Source organism: Paroedura picta, chromosome 2 (genome assembly GCF_049243985.1).
Source record: "Paroedura picta isolate Pp20150507F chromosome 2, Ppicta_v3.0, whole genome shotgun sequence".
In the NCBI taxonomy this organism is placed as follows: domain Eukaryota; kingdom Metazoa; phylum Chordata; class Lepidosauria; order Squamata; family Gekkonidae; genus Paroedura; species Paroedura picta.
The window spans coordinates 149,130,708-149,151,697 of record NC_135370.1 but is presented as its reverse complement, the minus strand read 5'-3'; the positions used below and the strand labels follow the sequence as shown (position 1 = coordinate 149,151,697).

The following is a 20,990-nucleotide window of genomic DNA, read 5'->3' as shown; positions in this document are numbered from 1 at the left end:
CATCTGATGAAATGTGCATGTCCATGAAAACTTATACCCAGAATTAAACTTCGTTGGATTTAAAGGTGCCACTGGAATCAAACTTTTGTTCTAATTTTAGGATTGTACATCTGAAAGGTGGCCAAAATAGGCTGCATTCACATACAGTTGCATATGTGCTGCGTGTCCAAACAATTATTCATAACTGGGCTTGCCTTATCTACAAAGTGCACAATTGCTCTACTGCAAGAAGAGCTCAGCATGCAAACGTGTGAATGCCATCGTCTGATTTAACAGAAAATCTGTGTTTTGGAATAACTTTCTGGAATATTTTTGTTAGTCTTCCACCGGAGCTCTGTTAGATTTGCAGCTTAAGGTTTCTCTAGCTGACAGGTTTAGCATGGTGACCCTAGAAAAAATGAAATCCTTTACATCGCACGTCTTTACTGTGGATCACAGCCAACTCTGTTTTCGAAGAGGGCCCCTTTTTTTCGTTCTTATCGCTTCCGGGCTCAGGCACCGAGGCAATGTCTTGCTTCCTACACCCTTCCCCTGCTCAGTTCAGAAACCCCTCGGTGAAGGGGGAGGGGGGGTCCCTGCTCAGTTCGCGCGGAGGCCTGCGGCCTGCCCTGCCTCGCCTCCTTGCCTTCCTCACGCAAGCCGCGCCGGGTCACGTGGTGCGGGCCGGGGCGGGGACAGAATCCCGGCCTGCGTCGGTCTGTCGGACCAGCCGCCATGCTGTTGCGCTCGGAGCCCGGCGGCCGCCCCCGTGCCAGGCCGGCCTTCGCCCCGCTCCTCGTGCCGCTCTGCCTTCTCCTCCTGCTGCCGGGCCCCGCGCGGCCCATCTCCTTCCAGCTGCCGGGCAAGGCCCGCAAATGCCTCCGGGAGGAGATCCACCGCGACACGCTGGTCACCGGCGAGTATGAGGTCGCCCCGCCGCCAGGCTCGGCCACCGGCCCGTCTGCCGACCTGAAGGTGCCAGGCGGGGGGCTGGGGAGAGGGGCGGAGGGCGCGCGGGCGGGCGGGCGCGAGAGGCACGCCCTCCTTGGCGGGAGGCGGGAGAGAGCCCGCTCTTCCCCTCGCGCGCCGCCCTCGTGCCCCCGCCGCCGGTGGGCGTGGAGAGGTGTCCGGAGGCGGCGCGCGGGCTCCTTAGCCGGTGGCGCTCGGCCTTCCCGGCCCTTCCGCCTCGAGGGACACGTCAGCCCGGCTCGCCGCTCCTGAGGAGGCTGACAGGCGGAAGGAGGGGAGAGGCCCAGCCCTCGCTCGCGTGTCTTCGCCGCGGGGATTGAGCGGGTGACGCCGCGCGCCCACTGGGGCTGCTTTGCACCGCTCCCCCGTGCAACAGGTTGCCTTCCATTTTAGGAGCGCGCTCAGGGAATCTTGCAGCCGGCGCTGCTCCTTTGCCCATTGTGATTTCCTCCTCCCCATCTCGCCCGTTTCTTCTCCCCTTGAGGCAATCACTTCCGCGTAGCAGCTACAGACTGAGAGTTTTTAGCACGCGAGAAGAGAAAGAGCCTAAGGTCAGCCCTCAAAATAAGTGGCCTGGGGCCGAACCTTTTTATCACCGGGGACCACTCAACGCCTTTTACTGAGGCCGGGGGGGGGGGTAGTTTACTCCTCTACTCTCAACCACTGCCCTAGTGCTTTCTGATCGCTATGGTAATGTTCCCTTCAAAATAAGATACAGACACGCCACAAAAATGAAGTGTGTTGTAAAGGGCTGGGGGATGAAGTAAAGGGCGGGGGGGGGGGGAGAAGGCATCCTTCGGGGCCCACCTCCAATTAGTCGAAGGACCACATGTGGTCAGCCGCCCACAGGTTGGGGATCACTAGCCTGGGGAGTTTAAACGTAGATAAAAGATAATGGGAATTCACCCACCTCAAAGACAATATGGGAGAACGATTGTGAGGTTGCTTGATAAGTAATAATGCTTAGCCCTTAGACAGCCCTGTTGAGTGCCACAGGAACATTATTTTGGTGAAACAATTGTCAAAATATTGAAATGGATCGGTGTTACCCTCACAGTTCTGGTGAGGGGTTGAGAGAGAGGGAAGAGCTTGCCCAATGCCATCTAGGTGCACTGAGAGGCTGGATGTTTCTGATTTGTGAAGGAGGGGGTAGGCCTCTAGTGATAAGATTATGACATGGAGGTAGGACTACAATGACACTGCCATCAATGTAATGAAAATCTGGAATAGCTACTTATGCCCTTGTATATATGGATGAAACATCTTGTTGCAACGAACCAGAGTGGTGGGGTTTGGAACTCCATTTTGAGCCCTCATCCCACCTCTTACACCTAGTTCAGTTTACCCTGTTGCATATTGTCAATATGTTATATGTTTCCTTGCTAGAAGTCAGTAATGTGGGGTAGAACATAAAATCCTGGATACATAGAATCATAGAGTTGGAAGGGACCTCCAGGGTTATCTAGTCCAGCTCCCTGCAGAATACTGAAAATTCACAGCTACCTGCCCAACCACAGTGAGCCAAATTTCATGTCCAGATGATGCCCCCCCCCCAAAAAAAAAGCAATCCCTGGCCAGTCTGGTCTGGAGGAAATTCATCTTCTGACCCCAAAGTAGTGATCAGCATTTCCCTGGTCAAATGTTGGTGTTGATGGAAGGAGATAGTAAACTAGGGTGCTTTTTAAAACCATATTTCTTTGTGGTATATAACTTTGCCATTTTAATTTAAAACATATCTCTCTTTGCTCGAGGCAGTTTACAAGGAAAAAAATGTTGTAGCTCTTCTCAATGGATTGTGTACTTTGCAACTCATTAATTCCCCTCTGTAGGGAAGGTTTCAGTTCAGAGATGATAATGAGTCTTCGTGCCCCTTAGGAGCTTCTCATCTAAAAAGATAATTGCAGATGAGGGTAGCTGGTAAGTCTGTGGCAGTAAAATTAAAAAAGAATCCAGCAGCACCTTAAAGACCAACAAAACTTATTCCACCATAAGGTTTCATGACTCAAAGATCATGATCGTTTCTGAAGTGTTCATAGAGAATCAAATGGGAAATGGCTGAACCAGTGATCATTAGGCAGTTCAGACTACCTCCTTGCCAGACTTCAAAAAGGATGTGGCATTTCTTACTCAGCATAGATGCTAATATCTAAGTATATCTTTACAGATGTTAATTAGTTCAGGCATACTTGGGGTAGGCTACCCCTGGCACGTGCGCCATTTTGTTTGCTGGCATACCATCATATTCACAGGTGACATTGCTTGTTTGTTAGCATGATTCGAAAGGGTTGCTTACCCCTGCTCCAGTCTTACCTTGCGCTACACCTATTTTATATTAATCCTACTTCTTTGTGTATCTGTCAACACCTTGGAGGTGTTAAAGGTAAAGGTAAAGGTATCCCCTGTGCAAGCACCGAGTCATGTCTGACCCTTGGGGTGACGCCCTCTAGCGTTTTCATGGCAGACTCAATACGGGGTGGTTTGCCAGTGCCTTCCCCAGTCATTACCGCTTACCCCCCAGCAAGCTGGGTACTCATTTTACTGACCTCGGAAGGATGGAAGGCTGAGTCAACCTTGAGCCGGCTGCTGGGATCGAACTCCCAACCTCATGGGCAGAAAGTTCCAGACAGCATATCGCTGCCTTACCACTCTGCGCCACAAGAGGCTCATTGGAGGTGTTGTGGCACCTTAAAGACCTATTTCTGTTTGTATTTATTTGGAATGTTTTTATACTGTTTCTCCAAAAACCTGCCAGAAGCACCCTACAAAAAGCCATAAAAAGACAAAAAAGACAGTAAGTAAAATCCAGCATTAAAAAAGGCTTAAGGTAAAGGTAAAGGTATCCCCTGTGCAAGCACCGAGTCATGTCTGACCCTTGGGGTGACGCCCTCTAGCGTTTTCATGGCAGACTCAATACGGGGTGGTTTGCCAGTGCCTTCCCCAGTCATGACCGTTTACCCCCCAGCAAGCTGGGTACTCATTTTACCGACCTCGGAAGGATGGAAGGCTGAGTCAACCTTGAGCCGGCTGCTGGGATTGAACTCCCAGCCTTATGGGCAAAGCTTTCAGACGGCTGCCTTACCACTCTGCGCCACAAGTGGCTCTTAAAAAAAAAAGGCTTAGTGCAGCATAAAAACATAATTACAGGATAGTTTAAAACAGCAGTTTCCAGGTTAAGACATTATTTTTAAAAAGTCAGTCAATTTTAACATAGGCTTTCTTGATTAGAGTTCACCATATGTAAGTTTGGTGCCTCTACTTCAACCCAACCCCCAAGCCCAGAAAGGACAAAAAGGGACAAACTTCTGTAGACTTCAATGGTGCCAATGGTTTCAATGGCACCGAATCAATTTGGATTTAGTCAAATTTGATTGAATTGATTCGACCTAATCAGAACAAACCATCAGTGGTCCAAAGCAGTGGTCCCCAACCCGCGGCCCGGTGCTGGGCCGTGAAGGCCTTGGCGCCGGGCCGCGGCTCCTTCTTCCCTCCCCCCCCGAATCGAGAAGCTCGCCAGGCCACAAGCAAATCGGCCGCCAAAGCGGCCGATTAACTCGCGGCCCGGCAAGCTTCTTATTTCGGGAGGGGAGGGAAGAGAAGCTTGCTGAGCCGCAAGCTAATCGGCCGCTTTAGCTTGCGGCCCGGAGGGGCCGGGAGGGGGAGCCGCGGCCGCCGGGCCATCTTCTCCCCCCACTACGCCGCAGCGGTCCGCAGCGAGCGTAAGCTTGCGGACCGCTGGTCCAAAGCGAAACGGTCCGAATTTTTTTCCTTGCACATCCCTACGAGATACCCCAGTTAACCTAGTGATTACAACTAGTTTTCTTTTCAGAAACTAGCAGTGTATGAATACTCTTGTCCGGAGCAGTTTCTGGTTGGGATCATAATTCTTTGTTAGCATCCCATTTTTGTTGTCTTCATGGTAGCTCATTGCTGAGTTGTTTGCTCTCTGATTGTGACATCTTGGCATTAACAGTTATGCTTTCTGTTCTGGAGGAATGTGCCAAATGAGCCCGTTGACTTCATACCGGAGGCTCTTTAATGGCTGTCATCCCACTTGATCCCAGTCACATGTGGGCTCTTATTGTTCAGGCCAGCCGTGTGGGGAAAAGAGCTGTACTTGTGGAGGAGGATGTTACTGCGCATAACGCTGGAGCATTGTAGAACATCTTTCAGACTGATTGCTCCCCCACAATTGTGTAGGCTGACTGTTAACAATTTGCCCTTCATGTGCTTAGTTTTGTGGGCAATGTTCCTGGCTGTAAATCGGCAGCAGTCATCTGGTGCCAAAAGAAAAAGGAAATAGAATTGGCCTGATTTAAGATCTGCTTCTGGGCATATTTCAGCTGAAGCTGGGAAAGGATTTGCTTTGTCTGATTGAATCATAGAGCTGAAAGGATCATCTAGTCCAACCCCTTGCACAATGCCTTCTTGGTGCCTTCTCTGTACAAAAACACACTCAGTGATCCCTCTAATAAATGAGACCTATGTTATTAATATGCTTCCAGTGATCCTAAGCCTGCTTTGCTAGTAAAAGTGCAAACGTAGTGTCTCGCTGAATAATTGGTTTCAATTATGCAATCGTCGTCTGATTAGTGTAACTCATAGCCTGCTGTCATTAGAACCTGCTATAAATTTTCAGTTAGTGGAGTAAGTGCCTGTTTAGTAACAGAGGCCTACCCTACTTGCTAGCCTGTTCTCCCTTCCCCCCTTTTATAAAGAAGGAAGAGGCTCCCTTTTGTTTCAGTGAAAGCTTGTATGGGAATGTTTTCAAGTTAATAAATGCAACAAAGACATTTTTGACAACCTTAATTGATTTGAAATTTTAAATTGAAATGAAAACCACCTCTTCAGCTATAATTGGGGCAAGGGAAGGACAGAAATTAAATATTCCCAGTGTTTTAGAAATGCCTTATTGATGTTTTTTTAACCGGGTTACTTCTCCAACTTTTCATTGCTGCTGCAGATCACTGACTCATCTGGGCACACACTCTATGCCAAGGAGGATGCCACTAAAGGCAAATTTGCTTTTACCACAGAAGACTATGACATGTTTGAGGCCTGCTTCGAGAGCAAACTCCCTGTGGGTAAGTGTGAAAAGGCCCAGTTAGATGCTCCTGACCTGACTTGCCTCTTCTTTCTCTTTTATCTTCATTGAGTACATTTTAAGAGAGTTATATTTGGCTCTGGGCCGAGGGTGTTTGCTTTTTCCAAGTGCTTTGGCAACTTTTGGAATGTGAGAGAGCATTTAATCCCAGAAGATTCATTTCCTAATGTTACTGGTGAAAGCCAGTTGCTGCATTCCTTCCCAGAAGTGCCTGCAGTTGAAATCAGAATTGCTGTAAGGCACAAAGTAAATGTGATCCCAGAAGCATATACCCCCCAAAGGATATTAAGATCATCTAATTCCAACAGACTGGTGATCCTATCCCAAAAGAAGTACATCTGGCCTCAACCAGGGGTTTGGGCCTTTTCAGTCCTGGCCCCCACCTCGTGGAATGAGTTCCCATAATAGCTAGGGGTCCTGCTGGAACTAGGTCAATTCTACGGGGCCTATAAGACGGAGCTCTTCCTTTAGGCATTTGCTTGGGCCAATGAAATTCAAGACGACATTGGATAAACACCCACTGGGCTCCCTCTACATGGGTTGAGCACAGAAACCAAAGCACTATGAACTAATTGGCTAATCAGCTGGTGTGATTGGTTTTAAGGTTTTAATATATGAAGTTAAGTTAAACTATTGATAAATTGTTTACTGTTAGGTTTTTGTGGATTTTATAATGTTGGAAACTGCCTCCACCCAGCTTGCTGGGAGGGGCAGTGTATTATCTCTAAATAAAATTAAAAAAAAAACTCTGGATGAAGAAATCCCCTTTATGTCTTTCACATAAATGAAGATATGCAGACTTGTTAGAATTTTTTGGGAAAGATTTCCTAGAATCACAAAAGATCTGTTTGCACACACTCAAAATGACATGGAGTGACTTCCTATGGAGTGGGCACAGTCAACCCAGTCAGCAAACCGTGGAGGCAAAAAGGAGCATCGTCAGCTGTGTTAATTCTGTGTTAATTCTCACTTCTTCTGAAGGGGACGCTTTTGCTCCTTTTGCACGTGCCATGCACAAATACAATCCCTCCCTCTTTACATTGATGCTTCCGTACTTGAGATGGAGAGGGTTCCGTTTGCCCCCTGCTACTCATTCTTTTGCTGCGTGGGACTTCAGTCTGGAGGTTAGTCTGGAGTCACTCACTTTTGTACTCATGCTCTGATGAGCCAAAGTAAGTGTCCCTATTCTAGCACTGATGCATTGTCTACTCCTTGAAAGCAGAACGTGATCTAGCACACATGGCTACAGCAGCCAAAGACTTCTTGCATTGGTGCATTCTGTCTTAATAGAAAGAACGGGGAAGTGTGCAATATGTTGGTGGTATACCAAGCCTTGGGGACAATTGCCTAACAAATCCTGTAGCTGACATTTCCTGTGGAAGTGACACAGTTGCTCTTCTTCCTGCAGTATATTTCAGTTGAAGTTCAGGGTAAATATCTCATATATCGGATATAGTTAATTGGCAGTTTTTGCTCTATGCTGAGGCTTTGCCAAAAATGATGTTTGGTCTATGTCTCACCTCAAACTCCTATGCCATATGATTCCTGTATTGTGATCCCACAAAGCACATGGCACTGAATACCTTAAGTATTGTACAGTGTACTCCATTGGTGTGCAATGCATTATGGCCCTTTGGAGGATAGGAATCCCCTTGACTGAGATTGCATACCTTATGGGAACAGAATCTGGATTTAATTTGAGTGGGCATTGCCATTTGAATGTGTATCACTGAACTGCCCATTCCCCAAGTGTGCATTTGTGTTTCATACATTAGTAACTTCTATATCATTGTAGAGCCACATAGTAGAACCTGTATAAGTAGGAACACCCTTCAATTACATAACAGCTCTTTTTGCCATCTGGATTGTCATGAACAGTTCACTAGGAGAATTAGGTATCCTTCAGACTGTCTGTTGATTAGTACCAGAGCTGTTTCTTCCTAAATATAGGCATTCCTGCAGCTGACAGAAGTTATAGATAGCCCAGTTCTCATAAATGCTTCTTTACTAGCCATGATGGCTTGTTTATGGGGCCTGTTACTACTTGATTGTTGCTTACCAATTTTATTCATTCAATCTCCATAGAGGTGATCGGGTTGAGTTTGAACACCCATTGTGTCAAATCTGTGCACGTAATTTGTGGTGTAGTTTGTACTCAGTGACACTTATACTGGCTTTTTCTTGCCTGCAGCCTCTGTGCTGCTGAGTTTTGGTATTGAGTATAGCCTGCACATATAGCAAATTATGCTACAGGATTTCTGTACTTGAAAGTCTGCTTCTAGAAAGTTTTAAACCAAGAAGATATGAATGGTCTATGATGGTTTTGCCATACATTCAGATCGATCCTGTCTGTGGAGTTTCTTTGTCGAAGATAATTCATCAGGACTTTCACATTCTGAAGAATTTAACCCCAAGCAGCTTATTCCTTCACCCCTTTGGGGTGCTCTTGAGAGGATGCTGCGGCAGCAATAGTTGTATGGTTGCATCTGCCTTGGGGAGGCAGATCCATGACAACAGACATTTGGGCCGTTGGGCCAGGTGGGACCAGAGTAACTGGGATTTCTCAAGCACTTAGCCACAAAAATGGGGAAGAGGAAGTGAAAGGCACAGCATGCTAGACATAGGGAGGAGTGCCTCTTAATGAGTTTAAAGCTAGCAGTGAGCTTTTCTCTTGCGACATTTTGCTCTTGGAGCCCAAGATGGTACATATGCAGTTTTCAGCTTGTAGGTGTTCCAGCTTCTTGCAAGTATGTAGAGGAGACCAAGAAGGCTTATGGCATATGCCAGATATTGTTGTTGGGTCATCGGTTAACTGTGTATCTTAATTGCAATTTTGCATAATTTAGGGCAACATTCCTTTTCGATATCACTAATGTGTAAAAATTTGTTTTTAATTGCAACCACATTTTTAAGTTACATACAGTGCATTCTTGTTTTATTAATAAAAGTCCAGCGCCTTTTACAACCAGATAGTTGAATCAGTAGGCCTGAACTGATTTTTATCTGTGAATTTCAACCTTCCAAGTTTTGGGAATAGATTTTACTGAATTTCTGAGTCAAATTGGAGTTAAGGGGAAGCAAATTCACAACTGTGGTGGCAAGAACTTCAGATTGCCTCATCAGTATGTATACATTAGCCCTGTTTTAGCCCCATCATTCTCAGATTAACTGTGAGCAGAGTTTGTGCAAAAAGGTTATGCAAGCTACTTTTCATATGAATTTTGTGTTCGAATCGCAGGGCAGCTCATTTTGCAATGATAATAGAACATGCTCAGGCAAGAAAGAGGCTATATTCAGACGTCACAGTAGGCTCCAGTTAACCTGAGGTTGTGCAGGTATGGGGGCATGACTAAGGGTTTCTTGTTTGAAACAAGCTCTGGGTTTATGAGACCCATGAAAGCTGGAATCCAGTGAAATCAAGTAAATAGACACAGTCTGGATTAACATGGTTTATAATCCTAGCAGTGGGAGAGAAATGTCATTTCAAACTGGGAACCCTTAATTGTGCTCTGCGGGAGAAGAGAAAGGCAGCACAGGGTTGCCAACAAGCCATGCTCAAGTACATTTCAGCTTAATTGGACCTTGTTGTAACTAAGAGTGTGCAAAAAAAAATTCCATTGATCCAGTAAAACAAAGATCCGGTTCAGTCTAAGGATTCAGATTTGAGATTTCTGAATCGCTTTGGCTCCATTATGACCAATTGAGCCGTCTCTGGAAAATCTTGCCTGTCTAATGAGTTCTCTGGTATGGTGGAGTTTGAGGTAGAGGCACCAGATTTGGAGCATAGCTGTTGGATCCTCTCCTCAAAAGAACCCTCCAAGTTTCAGAAACCTTGGACTGCGTGGTCCAATTCTATGGGCACCCAAATAAGATGGCTCAGTCCTCCATTGTTTCCCATGGTGGGTAAAAAAGGGTAAGGCGATACAAGCAGAATGTTCTAGAAAATCTCTGCAATGAAAGTGAGGGGGAGGGAATTTTTGCAAGAGCAGCCCAGCAGGAGCACCTGTGCCATACTGCTCTGCAGAACCAGATGTCACTGTGGCAGCACCAACCCAACAGGACCAAGTTCACCTTAAAGAATCTTTGAGGTGGAAACTGAGGGGGAGGGGGCAATTCTGCTGAGACAGCAGGACCAGCAGGATACAGTTCAATGTATTAGCGCCCAGCAGCAGAACCCTGTGCCACCCTAATGGTGCCCAGCATTGTGGCAAATGCCAGTTCAAAAACCCTGGGCAGTAATGTACTGGTCCTGCTGCCCAGGATTGTGATTCTGTGTTACAGCTCTGTTGAGCTGGCATTTGCCACAATGGGACACTATGTTCTACTAGCAGGTTGGCTCTGTGTTCTGCTGCTGGGCACCATTAGGGTGGCGCATGGTTCTGCTGCGGGGATGTAGTACATTGCACTGGTTCTGCTGTCCCTTCAGAATGCCCCCTGCCTCTCATTTTCCACTTCAGAGGTTCTCTGATGTGAGCTTGGTCCTGCTTGGTTGGCACTGCCACAGCAGCACTGGTTCTACATAGGTCCTCCTTCTGGTCTGGCCTTGCAAAAATGCCCCCCACCCTTTTATTGCAGAGATTCTCTGGGACATTTTTGGGCTTATATTGCTTTGCCCTTTTTTCCCACCATAAGAAACAATGGAGGATGGGGCCTTTCTCTTTGTCCGTCCATAGAATCGGACCCCCTAGTCCAATCTTTTTGCAATTTGGGTGTTCTTTTAAAGAGAGGCTCCAGCAGCTATGCTGCAAATTTGGTGTGTCTACCTCAAACCCCACCCCCACCAGAACACTGAATAGACAGGCTAGATTTCCCATTGACTTTCCCCATTAGTATGTTATGCTAGGAACTTTTCTGCTGAACATAGCATGCTTCTTAATCCATGTCTTAATTGACTGGGTTTTTTTGAGCCAGCCACACATGAGAAAGTTTCCTGATTGTGTAGATTTATGAGGCTTCTTGCTATCTTTTTTTAAATGTATTGTCCAGTCAGTTCCTGTATTGTTGCCATGTGTTTGGCATAGTATAGCTCAAATGTAGTTTTTACATCTGTTTCCTGAGAGTCCAAAGCTCTAACAATGTTTTGGCTGTTTAATTTGAATTATTTGTCAGTAAAATGAAAATGTCCAGATGTTCTGTGGCTGTAGCGATCATTTAAAGGTAGCATGGAAGCTAATGGATGAGTAGTAGGATGGTTGGGGTGTTTAACAAGCATGAAACTACACCTTGGATGTCGAGGCAGCACCACGGGAAATACTCCCCCTCCCCCCCTTACACTAAACACTGGATCTACTGTGCTGTGCTGCCACCTTCCTGTGAAATAAATCCTCCTTGGATTGGAGAGTTGCTGGGTATAATAATAATAATAATAATAATAATAATAATAATAATAATAATAATAATAATAATAATAATAATCTGAGACATAAACATGGACCTATTTTGTGTAGATAGAGGGGTGCCAGGTCAGTTTACATTATGCTCAGTTTGATTGACTTCTTAGTAAATATGCATAGGATCTGGCTGTAATGGAGACTTTTTAAAAGTTGCTCTCACTTTCTGTTTGCTCTCTTTTAATTGAGACCTCCTTATTTGATTGGTGGAGAGCTACAATCACAATTACCATCAAGCAAAAGCCCATAGTTACTTATATCCCTGGCATGAGACTTGCACCTCAGAAAGGTTTGCAGTTTACCCATTGCTTTGGAACCCCCTGCCAACCACAATCTTCAGCATAGGGCAGGTCCCACTTTGGCCCATTATGCACGGCCGCTGAAAAGGCGATTTCGGGGCACATGGAAAACGCGGAGGGGGAAGACGCGAAGCACACCGGTTATGCACGGGATGGGGCGCGACGGTGGCAAAACCCAGAGTAACCAATTATGCACGCGGCGATCCCGGTGCCGCTTCTGGTTGCGCCCTAGTCACCTGGAAGCTGTGCTTTCTCCCGCGTTTCGCTAACGCAAGTTTTTCGGCGGCATGCACCGAAGCTGCGGCCGGTTGCAGCCGGCACCGTGCGTTATCGGTGATTTTAGTCGCCGCCATTCCACCCCGAATGTGCGTTATTCCCCCCGTGCATAATGGGTCTTTGGGAAGCACTGCTCTGGAGAGCCTGTGTCACAGAGTATCACTGCCCTAGAATTTACTTTTAGAGGCAGGATTAAACCTTGAAGAACCACAACTGAGCTAATGTCTCTTAGAATGGAGTCTGGGAATAAACTGAGTGGAAGGAACATTTGTTTAATTTGCTAGGGCAGCTCCTTAAGCAACAAAGAAAAGATAAATGGAAGGTTATATTGAATGATAAAGCTTTTGGGGCATAAAAAAGCTGGTAAACAGAAGGAAAGATAAGCCCACAGTACAAGACCGAGAAAGGTAACACGTCATTCAGGCAATGAGCACTGAAAAGCTAATCTCATGTTGAACTGAGGCAGTTTAGTGAAGTTCTTTCCTCAAAGGACCAGATGTTTGCTCAAAATAGGCTTCCAATAGGAGACAATTTATTTATTCAAAACATTTTTTGCCACCTTTCTACCGAGTCCGGAGCATAACAACATAAAAACATTTAAATAATCAAAACATTTAAAATTACATAAACATACAACAAACTGTTGATCTGGCTTGGTAGTTTAGAGGCAATTTATATTTCTTGTAGGTAAGCAGAGCACTAGGCTCTAGTGGTAATTTGCAAGCCCTTGACAGGTTAGGAAGACATCAGGAGGAGGAGAGATGGGAAAAGAGAGAGTTTAGGCAGTCAATATAGCAGTGACACATTTTTTTCCATTCCTAGATCCTGTCCCACTGTGTGTCCTATATATAGGTCTTGGTACATTGTCCCCAAGTGCCAGTGTAGTCTGCTGACTGACATCTAGTCTAGTTTAATAATTCATCTGTGGCTAATTATTTCATCTCTTCCTTCCAGTCCTTTCTGGGCTTCTGTGCCTATTTCCATTTCAATAGAATTCATCTTTTAGCTTCCTCCAGCTGTTCTGAATCTAAATGATTTGTATGTTTCCATATTGCTGGTGAGGGGAAGGGGAGGGCACTAGGAAATCACAGAGCCTTGTGTCCTGCATACTTCACATGCTTAGTTGCAGCTTGTTTCTGTTAGTTTTGGGAGCTTTGGCTTCAACCAATTCTATCTGCAGATTTATGTTCTCTTGTGATTTTTAGGCACAGCTGGACTGCCTTTCCAGCTATCCAGAGACTTGTATGGGAGGAGAACTGCAAATCCTTCCTTAATGCGATGGGGTTGGGGGGGGGGAGCTGGGAATTTCCTGGCAGGCTGAGCACTATATACAATGAATCCTTTCATTGCATTTCCAGGAACCGGGCGGATGCCAGACCAGCTCGTGACCTTGAACATGAAGCACGGAGTGGAAGCAAAAAACTATGAGGAGGTACATCCCTGCTTGCTGCCTGTGATCTTTTCCTGGCACTCACGTGATAGTGTATGTGGCCCTGGGGCTCACAATGAGAAGCTGCTTTCTCAGCCATTATGACAGCCTGCCTACACTCTAATTTAGAGCTCATTTGGGGGAGCTTTAAAAAGTTGCTGCTCCATTTGAGGGGGTAGATTGTGCCCAAGGACATACTTTTTTGCAAGGAAGTAGATTTATCTAGAAAATGGTGATTTATTCCATTCCACATTCAGAAACCTTAAATGGAAAGTAGGATAGTAGTCTCAACACATAACCTTGCTGTAGAAGTATTAATGTCCTTTTAGTAGCACTTTTGTGTTTTAAAAAAGTAAGTCATATAAACATGACTGGCAGGCAGGTTCTTGTATTAACAAGTTTTTATGTAACATCCACCAGCACTTTTAAATGCTGAGTTCTTCATTGCCGTTAAAGCAGAATATTTGGATATAGTCCTACAGCAGGAATTACCCCCAAATTATTGATTAAACTTGAAAGTAGTCTATCTCTTGCTCCCTCTCTCCCAATTTCTTGACACCTTGGACATCTTACTATTTTGAGATGTCGAACTTGGGTTCCCATTGCTCAGCCACAGTAGCTTCCAAAACTGTGTAGTTACAGCAATTTTTGTACTGTACTTCATAGAATCGGTCCTGTGGGGCCTGTAAAATGGAAATATTCCACCAGGTTTATGGTTGAAAATAAGACCCACCAAGAAAAGCTGGCCTCAGCACTAGGAGACAGGAGAGGAGAAGAAATAGATGGAAGATCAGTTCTGTATCAAACCCCCCCCCCATCTATAATCTATCTATTATAGATAGATTATGCTGATCTGGCCAAACTGGCTCTCCAGATGTCCATGGACTACAATTACCATGAGCCCCTGCCAATATGGTAGTCATGGTAATTGTAGTCCATGGACATCTGGAGAGCCATAGTTAGGCATCATCTCTGTTAGAGAAGAAATCATGTATAAAAGAGACCTAAGTATTTATCGCATCTTGGATAGCCGGAGGTCATCCCTTCATGTTTGCTCAGACCTATATGCGTTTAAGCAACGTGAAGATATATTTAGATTTGAGTCCAGTAGGATCTTAGAGACCAACAAGAAGTTCAGGGGATAAGTTTTTAAAAGGCAAGGCTCTTTCATCAGACCCAGTAGAGGCAGAGGTAAGCTTCTCAAAAGCTTCTGCCCTGAAACTCTTGTTGGTCTCTAAGGTCCTACTGGTCTGAAATCTAACTGGTCTCCTGCATATTTAGGGCAGCTACCCTCTGAAACTATCTTCATGAAGATATATTGTTCTTTTAGTTTCTTCAAAGATTCCTAACCCTATCAAGGGTCCAATTCCACTAAAATCAGCATTCTACCAGAAAGTATAGATACCCGTATTTGCCGGCGTATAAGACGACTTGGCGTATAAGACGACCCCCCAATATTTCTACTCAAAATATAGAGTTTGTTACATTACATTACAGTACTATGGGCCACTATGGGCAGCTATGTCTATCCCAACTGAAGTGCACCCGGCGTATAGGACGACCCCCCCACTTGGAGGCATGTTTTTCAGGGAGGGAAAGTAGTCTTATACGCCAGCAAATACTGTACTTAGTGTCATATGATAGCTTCAGTTTGTCCCAGATTACTGTTTCATTACAGTCTGTCTGAACTTCCTATGTGCACATACATAACAAGACATGAGTTCACTGTCACTAGCTTTTTAAATTTCATCCTGCATAAATTTTAATGAGACGGAGCTCATTTCATCAGAGACATGAAATGTTCAACCAGTAGGCAGATGTATACAGATGAAGAAATATCAGTTCCATAATGTGCTTGTGAAGAGTCGTAGTACCTTACTTATACTGGATGGAAGGAACTAGACAAAACTGCTTGGTTAAGTTTATTAATCCTCTTCACAGTTGCCGTACCAAAGGTTGATTGTGAACATGTGTAGATGCATTATACTGAATCAGGCCATTGACCTGTCAAGGTTAGTATTATCTACTCAGATTAGCAGTAGTTCGCCAGGGCCTTCTTCACTACTCCTCGTGCCAGTCGCCCTTACTGGATATGCTGGGGATTGAGCCCAGGACCTTCTGCATGCAAAGCAAGTGCTCTGCTACTGAGCCATGGTCCTCCTTTAAATAAGGAGGGGTAGTACTGAGGCTACAAGGAGGAAAGAGAGAGAGAGCCCCATGCACACCCAACAGTAGTTTTGAGGCTGGGAGGGAGAGTGAGAGACTTGGCAGTCTCACTACAGCACAGAGGGGTTTTTTTAACTTGCCAGAGACAAGAATAACGTGTGCAGAGTCAGCAGGCTGGCATGTCTGCTTTGTTACAAAAATTGAGTTTTGTTTGTGCTTCAGTTGTTGTAGATCAAAGGTGCTTCTGTCAGCTGGTTTCCTGGCAGTGGGTACCACTAAAGATGAAGGGGTGAGGAAATACTGGATAGAGCAGGGATCAAACTCATGCAGGGATTTGTGGCAGTCCTTACTGTTCTGATAAAGTGAAAGGCTCCTTAGAATGAAAACTTGGTAGTAAGAGTCTTTAACTAGGGTTGGGTGCTTCAGCGTCTGAAGCGGCCGTTCGCACCCAAAGCAGCCAGCGCCACAGTGTGGGGGGGAGGGGAGCTGCCAGCGCCTCCCCCCCCCCCCCCCCGAGCTGCAGCGCTGGCTCCTTTGGCCACGAATGGCCGCTTCGGACACCGAAGCGCCCAATCCTATAACAAGACCCTTGCTTGGTTTTGCTATAATGGATTAACATGACTGCTCTGCTGGAACGGATGTTCTTGTGTCCCATACTGATCCTTTTGGAGTAGTAAAAATTGGCATGGAAATCAGCATGCATTGTATATGCCAGTTGTGTTGATTTTAACAACCTGTTAGTTGTACTAGTTTTCTCCTGAAAACTCCCAAGACCACGATTTTATAGCTGATTCTGGTCTTGTAGAATTTGTGACACAAAGTCTCACTGTGTGGGACAGGGCTAGAAGCTGTTCCATACATAAGATTCCCCAACTCCTTCAGGCTTCTTTACAGAAAGGGCACAGATTTTCAGTGTTTTTCCTCCACTAAACAGACAAGATGTTATTTTGTTTGTTTCCCTTTTTGCCGGGGGGGGGGGGGGGCAGCTATACTGAAACGTGTTAGGGGTTCACCAGAAACAACCAGATTTTGCTTGCCACAGTTATGGTTTTGTAGGTATTTAGACAGTTATCTTATTATTTGGCACTGAAATGTTAGCACTATTGCTGAAAAGATGTACTGTAAAATTGTTAAATTATGAAGCCCTCCTGTAACTTTTGTAATTGCTGAGGTTTTGTTGCCCCCTTGTGGCCCTCCAACTGTCACTGCTGTGCTAAATTTATAGTTGTGTGTTTCTTTTATGTAATTAATTTACATTATTTCTAGTCAACCTTGGATGGATCATGAAAAGTTATAGAATCATAGAATCATAGAGTTGGAAGGGGCCATACAGGCCATCTAGTCCAACCCCCTGCTCAACGCAGGATCAGCCCAAAATTATGATTGGTTTAAAACCTGTACTCTGGACAAGAGGCTACTGTTGGGGCAGAATATGTAGAAAGAGAATTTTCTCTTCCTTGTGGTGTAATAATCAACCAAAAGGGTGACTGCAAGGAAGAAATTGGAAGGCAGTTGAGACTGGGAAGGGTAGTTATGATGGAGCTAGCAGGGGTGGCCAAACTGTGGCTCTCCAGATGTCCATGGACATCCAGCAGCACCCCATTAGGATGTGAATTGTAGAAACCTGCAGCCAACAAGAAATATGAGAACAGAACTTAAGCATAGTGTTTTTATATAATTTGTTAAATGGTGTAAACATGACATGGTACGATCCTGTTCACAGCAGCAGGCAGTATGTAAACTACAGCCGAAGTATCTTTCAGAGCTATTGTGTTATTGTACAGTCCGACTACCTGTTGTGGAAAAGCTCTCTCAGATAATTCAATTCTGCATAGTTTGCAAATAGCCAGGATTCAATACATTGGAAAGACACTGGAAGGTGGGAATGTGGTTTATCAAGTAGAAGGCTTCCTGTGTGCTGTAGAAGATCAGAGGATTTGGCTGTAATTTGTAAACAGTGGTCTTGAACTTTTTCAAACTTGGGGACACCTTCAACCCTTTCATGCAGCACAGGTTCCACTTTTAATTTATTATATTTGTCCATCTCCTACCTTCTCTAGTGTTACCAGTAGTAAAAGTGATTAATGCAAAAGTGGCTCCCCAATTTTGGCAGTTGCAGTTGATTCAAGCATGAAAGTCTCTGTTTTCTGATTCCAACAAACCTATAATAATTCCCATAACTAACCCCCCCTCAAGTAGTCACTGCTTCTGTTGTCATAACTTGGTGCTTGGGGGAGCAACAGTGGGAGGGCTTCTGGAGACCTGCCCCTGCTGGTGGACCTCTTGATGGCACATGTGTTTTGACTCGTGTGTGACATAGTGTAGGACTGGATGGGCCATTGGCCTGATCTAACATGGCTTCTCTAAAGTAAGATTCAGGACCTTGGCTGTTTTCCCCACCTCCATCTCTGTTATAGTAGAGAGAGAGAATAAAGACCTTAGTGGTATTGTTATAAGCTTAAAGTAAGAGCTGCTTGTTCAACACTAGGAGCATCTTCAGGATACCTGAGCTAATGTTCCAGGTTCTTGCATATGATATATTTAGAGGCAAAAGCGGAAGTTTTTGGTCCCATAAATGCCCGCATCCCATGTATCTTTTTGAAGGAATTCTGTGGTTGTTCACAGTCATTATGTCTCCTGTGTTCCTAGCACCATTTGTGGAGGCATGGTATGATATGGCACCTACTTTGCATGCAGTAGATCCCAGGTTAAGGACCTTGTACTTCCTGTTACAGGTGTCTTCTTGGGTCAATAAGGGTTGAGCAAAAGGGGCATGTTGACCCTCCTGTACTTTTTTGCCTTACACATTCTGTGGGAAAACAGAAGTGGGGGGAGATTTCTGGACCTTATTTGGCCAGGTGCAAGCCACAACAGAGAATCTGCAGCTATGGGGCCACTGTTGAGAGTGAGGGCAAACAAACAAACAAAAAAAGACGCTTGACTGCACAGTAATATTATAATGTCATACTAACCCTGATTGTCATGTCATAGAGAAAAGTGTAAGGGGGAAGGTGCTACTGGTCAGTGCCTTCTGCTTCAGTTATTTTTTCCTCCCCAGATTGCTAAAGTGGAGAAGCTGAAGCCCCTGGAGCTGGAGCTACGGCGCTTGGAAGATCTTTCAGAGTCTATTGTGAATGACTTTGCCTACATGAAACAGCGGGAGGAGGAGATGCGGGACACCAATGGTAAGCACTTGTGTGCATCCCAGTTGGAGATAGGGACTTAAAGCCTACTGGATATTAGATTTGTTGTCTCATTTTTATATATTTATTATATATTGGACATATTCTGCCCCTTGGGACAGTTCATAACAATGAAAAATACAATTTAAAACCAAACCAGAAAAAACAGACAATCCCAACCACCACCACCCCTCTGCCATGCAATGGCTGGAAAGGCCACTTTCCACCAAAGGTGGGGTGGTTCGAGGGGGGAGCCCAATCACTGTTCCACCACCTAGCCTCAACCAAATGCTTGGTGGAAATGCTTCGTCTTGCAGATCCTGTGGAACTGCAAGAGCTCTTACAGGGCCATCAGCTCTTCTGGAAGCTCATTCCACCAGGTTGGGGCCAGAACTGAAAAGGCCTTGACCTGGTCGAGCCCCACTACACCTCCCTTTGGGCCAGAGACCACTAGCCTGTTTAGATTTGCAGCACATAATGCCCTGCTAGGGGCATATGGAGATATGTGGTCCCTCAGGTATGCCGGACCCTGACTGTGAATGGACTTAAAGATCAAAACCAAGACCTTAAATTTGATTCGGAACACCACTGGCAACCAATGCAGCTGCCGTAGCACAGGTTGGATATGGGCCCTCCATGATGTTCCAGTGAGGACCCTCGCAGCTGCATTTGTACCAGCTGCAACTTTCGGGTCAAGGAGAAGGTAGGCCAGCGTATGAATTACAGAAGTCTAATCTGGAGGTAACAGTTGTATGGATCACAATGGTTAGGTTTTCCGGGGCCAGGTAGGGCACTAGTAGCCTCACGGCATAGGTGGAAAAATGCCAGCTTTGTGACCTGAGTCTCCATGGAATGGGAGGTGTCAAAGTCACCCCTAAATTCTTCAAATTAAGAAGTACTAGACCCATCTATGGAACTGAGGTGAAAGGGCTTGAGATTCTTGATGTTACTTCAAGTGATGAGTTTTGTTGCTTTTTGTTTCAGAGTCAACCAACATCCGGGTATTGTACTTCAGCATCTTCTCAATGTTCTGCCTCATTGGACTGGCCACCTGGCAGGTCTTCTACCTGCGTCGCTTCTTCAAGGCCAAGAAGCTGATAGAGTAAGGGGAGAGGGCAAGCTTCTCATCTTTGAAACCCCATCAGAACAACACAGAGACCCAGTGATGACTGTTCAGAGCCTCTTCAGAGTTGACCTGCCAAGTGAAGCTTTCTTGGAGGAAATGGCCCCTAAGAGAAGGGAGGGAAGTGCGGGGTACAAAACATAAAAGAGGTTCCTGAACTATTATTGGATACGGTTGGGAGGGGGTGGGAGTTGTGGTTTTAAGCGACTGTTGGGCAAGGATGAAATAAAACATTCTTGGAGATGGTGACAGTTGGTGTTTGCACTGTCTTTTTCTCTCCCTTACAGATAAAGTTAGGTAACCTCTTCCCACATGTCACCAACCTGGTTCTCTTAACCTTTTGCACACACTGGGGTTGCTATACTTGCAGCAGTTACCACAGAGCTTTTGGAGGGAATGGATCAGATGCATGGGGAACCAGCCTTCAGTGAAACAAATCTTGTTGCAAATGTTCGGCAACTTCACTTCTGGAAAGGGCATGAAGTAGAAGACAATTGTTGGGATATTTGATATTTCTGTTAGAGGCAGGAAAGGCACTTAATGGTTGAGAATATATGGATCATATTGCTTAGAGTACAGAAGAAGGCCTTGGTGGAGAGACTTCTCCGATGCTTGTTGTCATTCTCTGGGGATACCACTTCTCTTGTTCTGCAATGGTACTACAGTTCTTGAAAGCATCTTGGATACCATGAATGACTCTTCTTTTTATAGTAAGAAGTGCTTGCCAGATGTGTACTTCAAATGCATCCCAGGTTTATCCCTGTGCTTGGGAGAGGGTTGGAGATGGAAAGTCCATGCTCCATTGGCCAATGTAAAATCTGCTAGAGGTAGGAATATGACGGCTTTGTGGTGATTTACAAAACTGCAAAGTTACAGCCATGTAATATAATGCATAATGATGGATATATAAAATAGCTGGATAGTCTCTAAATAATTTTGATATGAAACTTGAGGGGTGGGGAGAGGGGTGGAGAAAAGGGGATCCAAATATTTTGCACATGGTTATTCTGAATTTTAAGTTGTCTTTTCCATTGGCCTCACACAATTTACCTTACACATTAAATGTTGCTATTAAA

At 45.3% G+C, this 20,990-nt stretch overlaps 1 protein-coding gene across 1 annotated transcript; it reads left to right on the top strand.

Moving 5' to 3' along the window:
* The first annotated feature begins 661 nt into the window (after positions 1–661).
* On the top strand, positions 662–20,163 carry TMED10 (transmembrane p24 trafficking protein 10). The gene is made up of 5 exons (XM_077323263.1): positions 662–954; positions 5,909–6,029; positions 13,373–13,446; positions 18,668–18,794; positions 19,776–20,163. Exons 1-5 carry the CDS (start codon positions 715–717, stop codon positions 19,895–19,897), a joined length of 684 nt encoding a protein of 227 aa, XP_077179378.1. The 5' UTR covers positions 662–714; the 3' UTR covers positions 19,898–20,163.
* Positions 20,164–20,990: the final 827 nt, after the last annotated feature.

Excerpts from the sequence above, each read along its gene's own strand:
- TMED10 (XM_077323263.1), top strand. The coding sequence starts at position 715 with ATGCTGTTGCGCTCGGAGCCCGGCGGCCGCCCCCGTGCCAGGCCGGCC. Across the intron at positions 6,030-13,372 it reads CGAGAGCAAACTCCCTGTGG|GAACCGGGCGGATGCCAGAC; the intron begins GTAAGTGTGAAA and ends TTGCATTTCCAG. Across the intron at positions 13,447-18,667 it reads AAGCAAAAAACTATGAGGAG|ATTGCTAAAGTGGAGAAGCT; the intron begins GTACATCCCTGC and ends TTTCCTCCCCAG.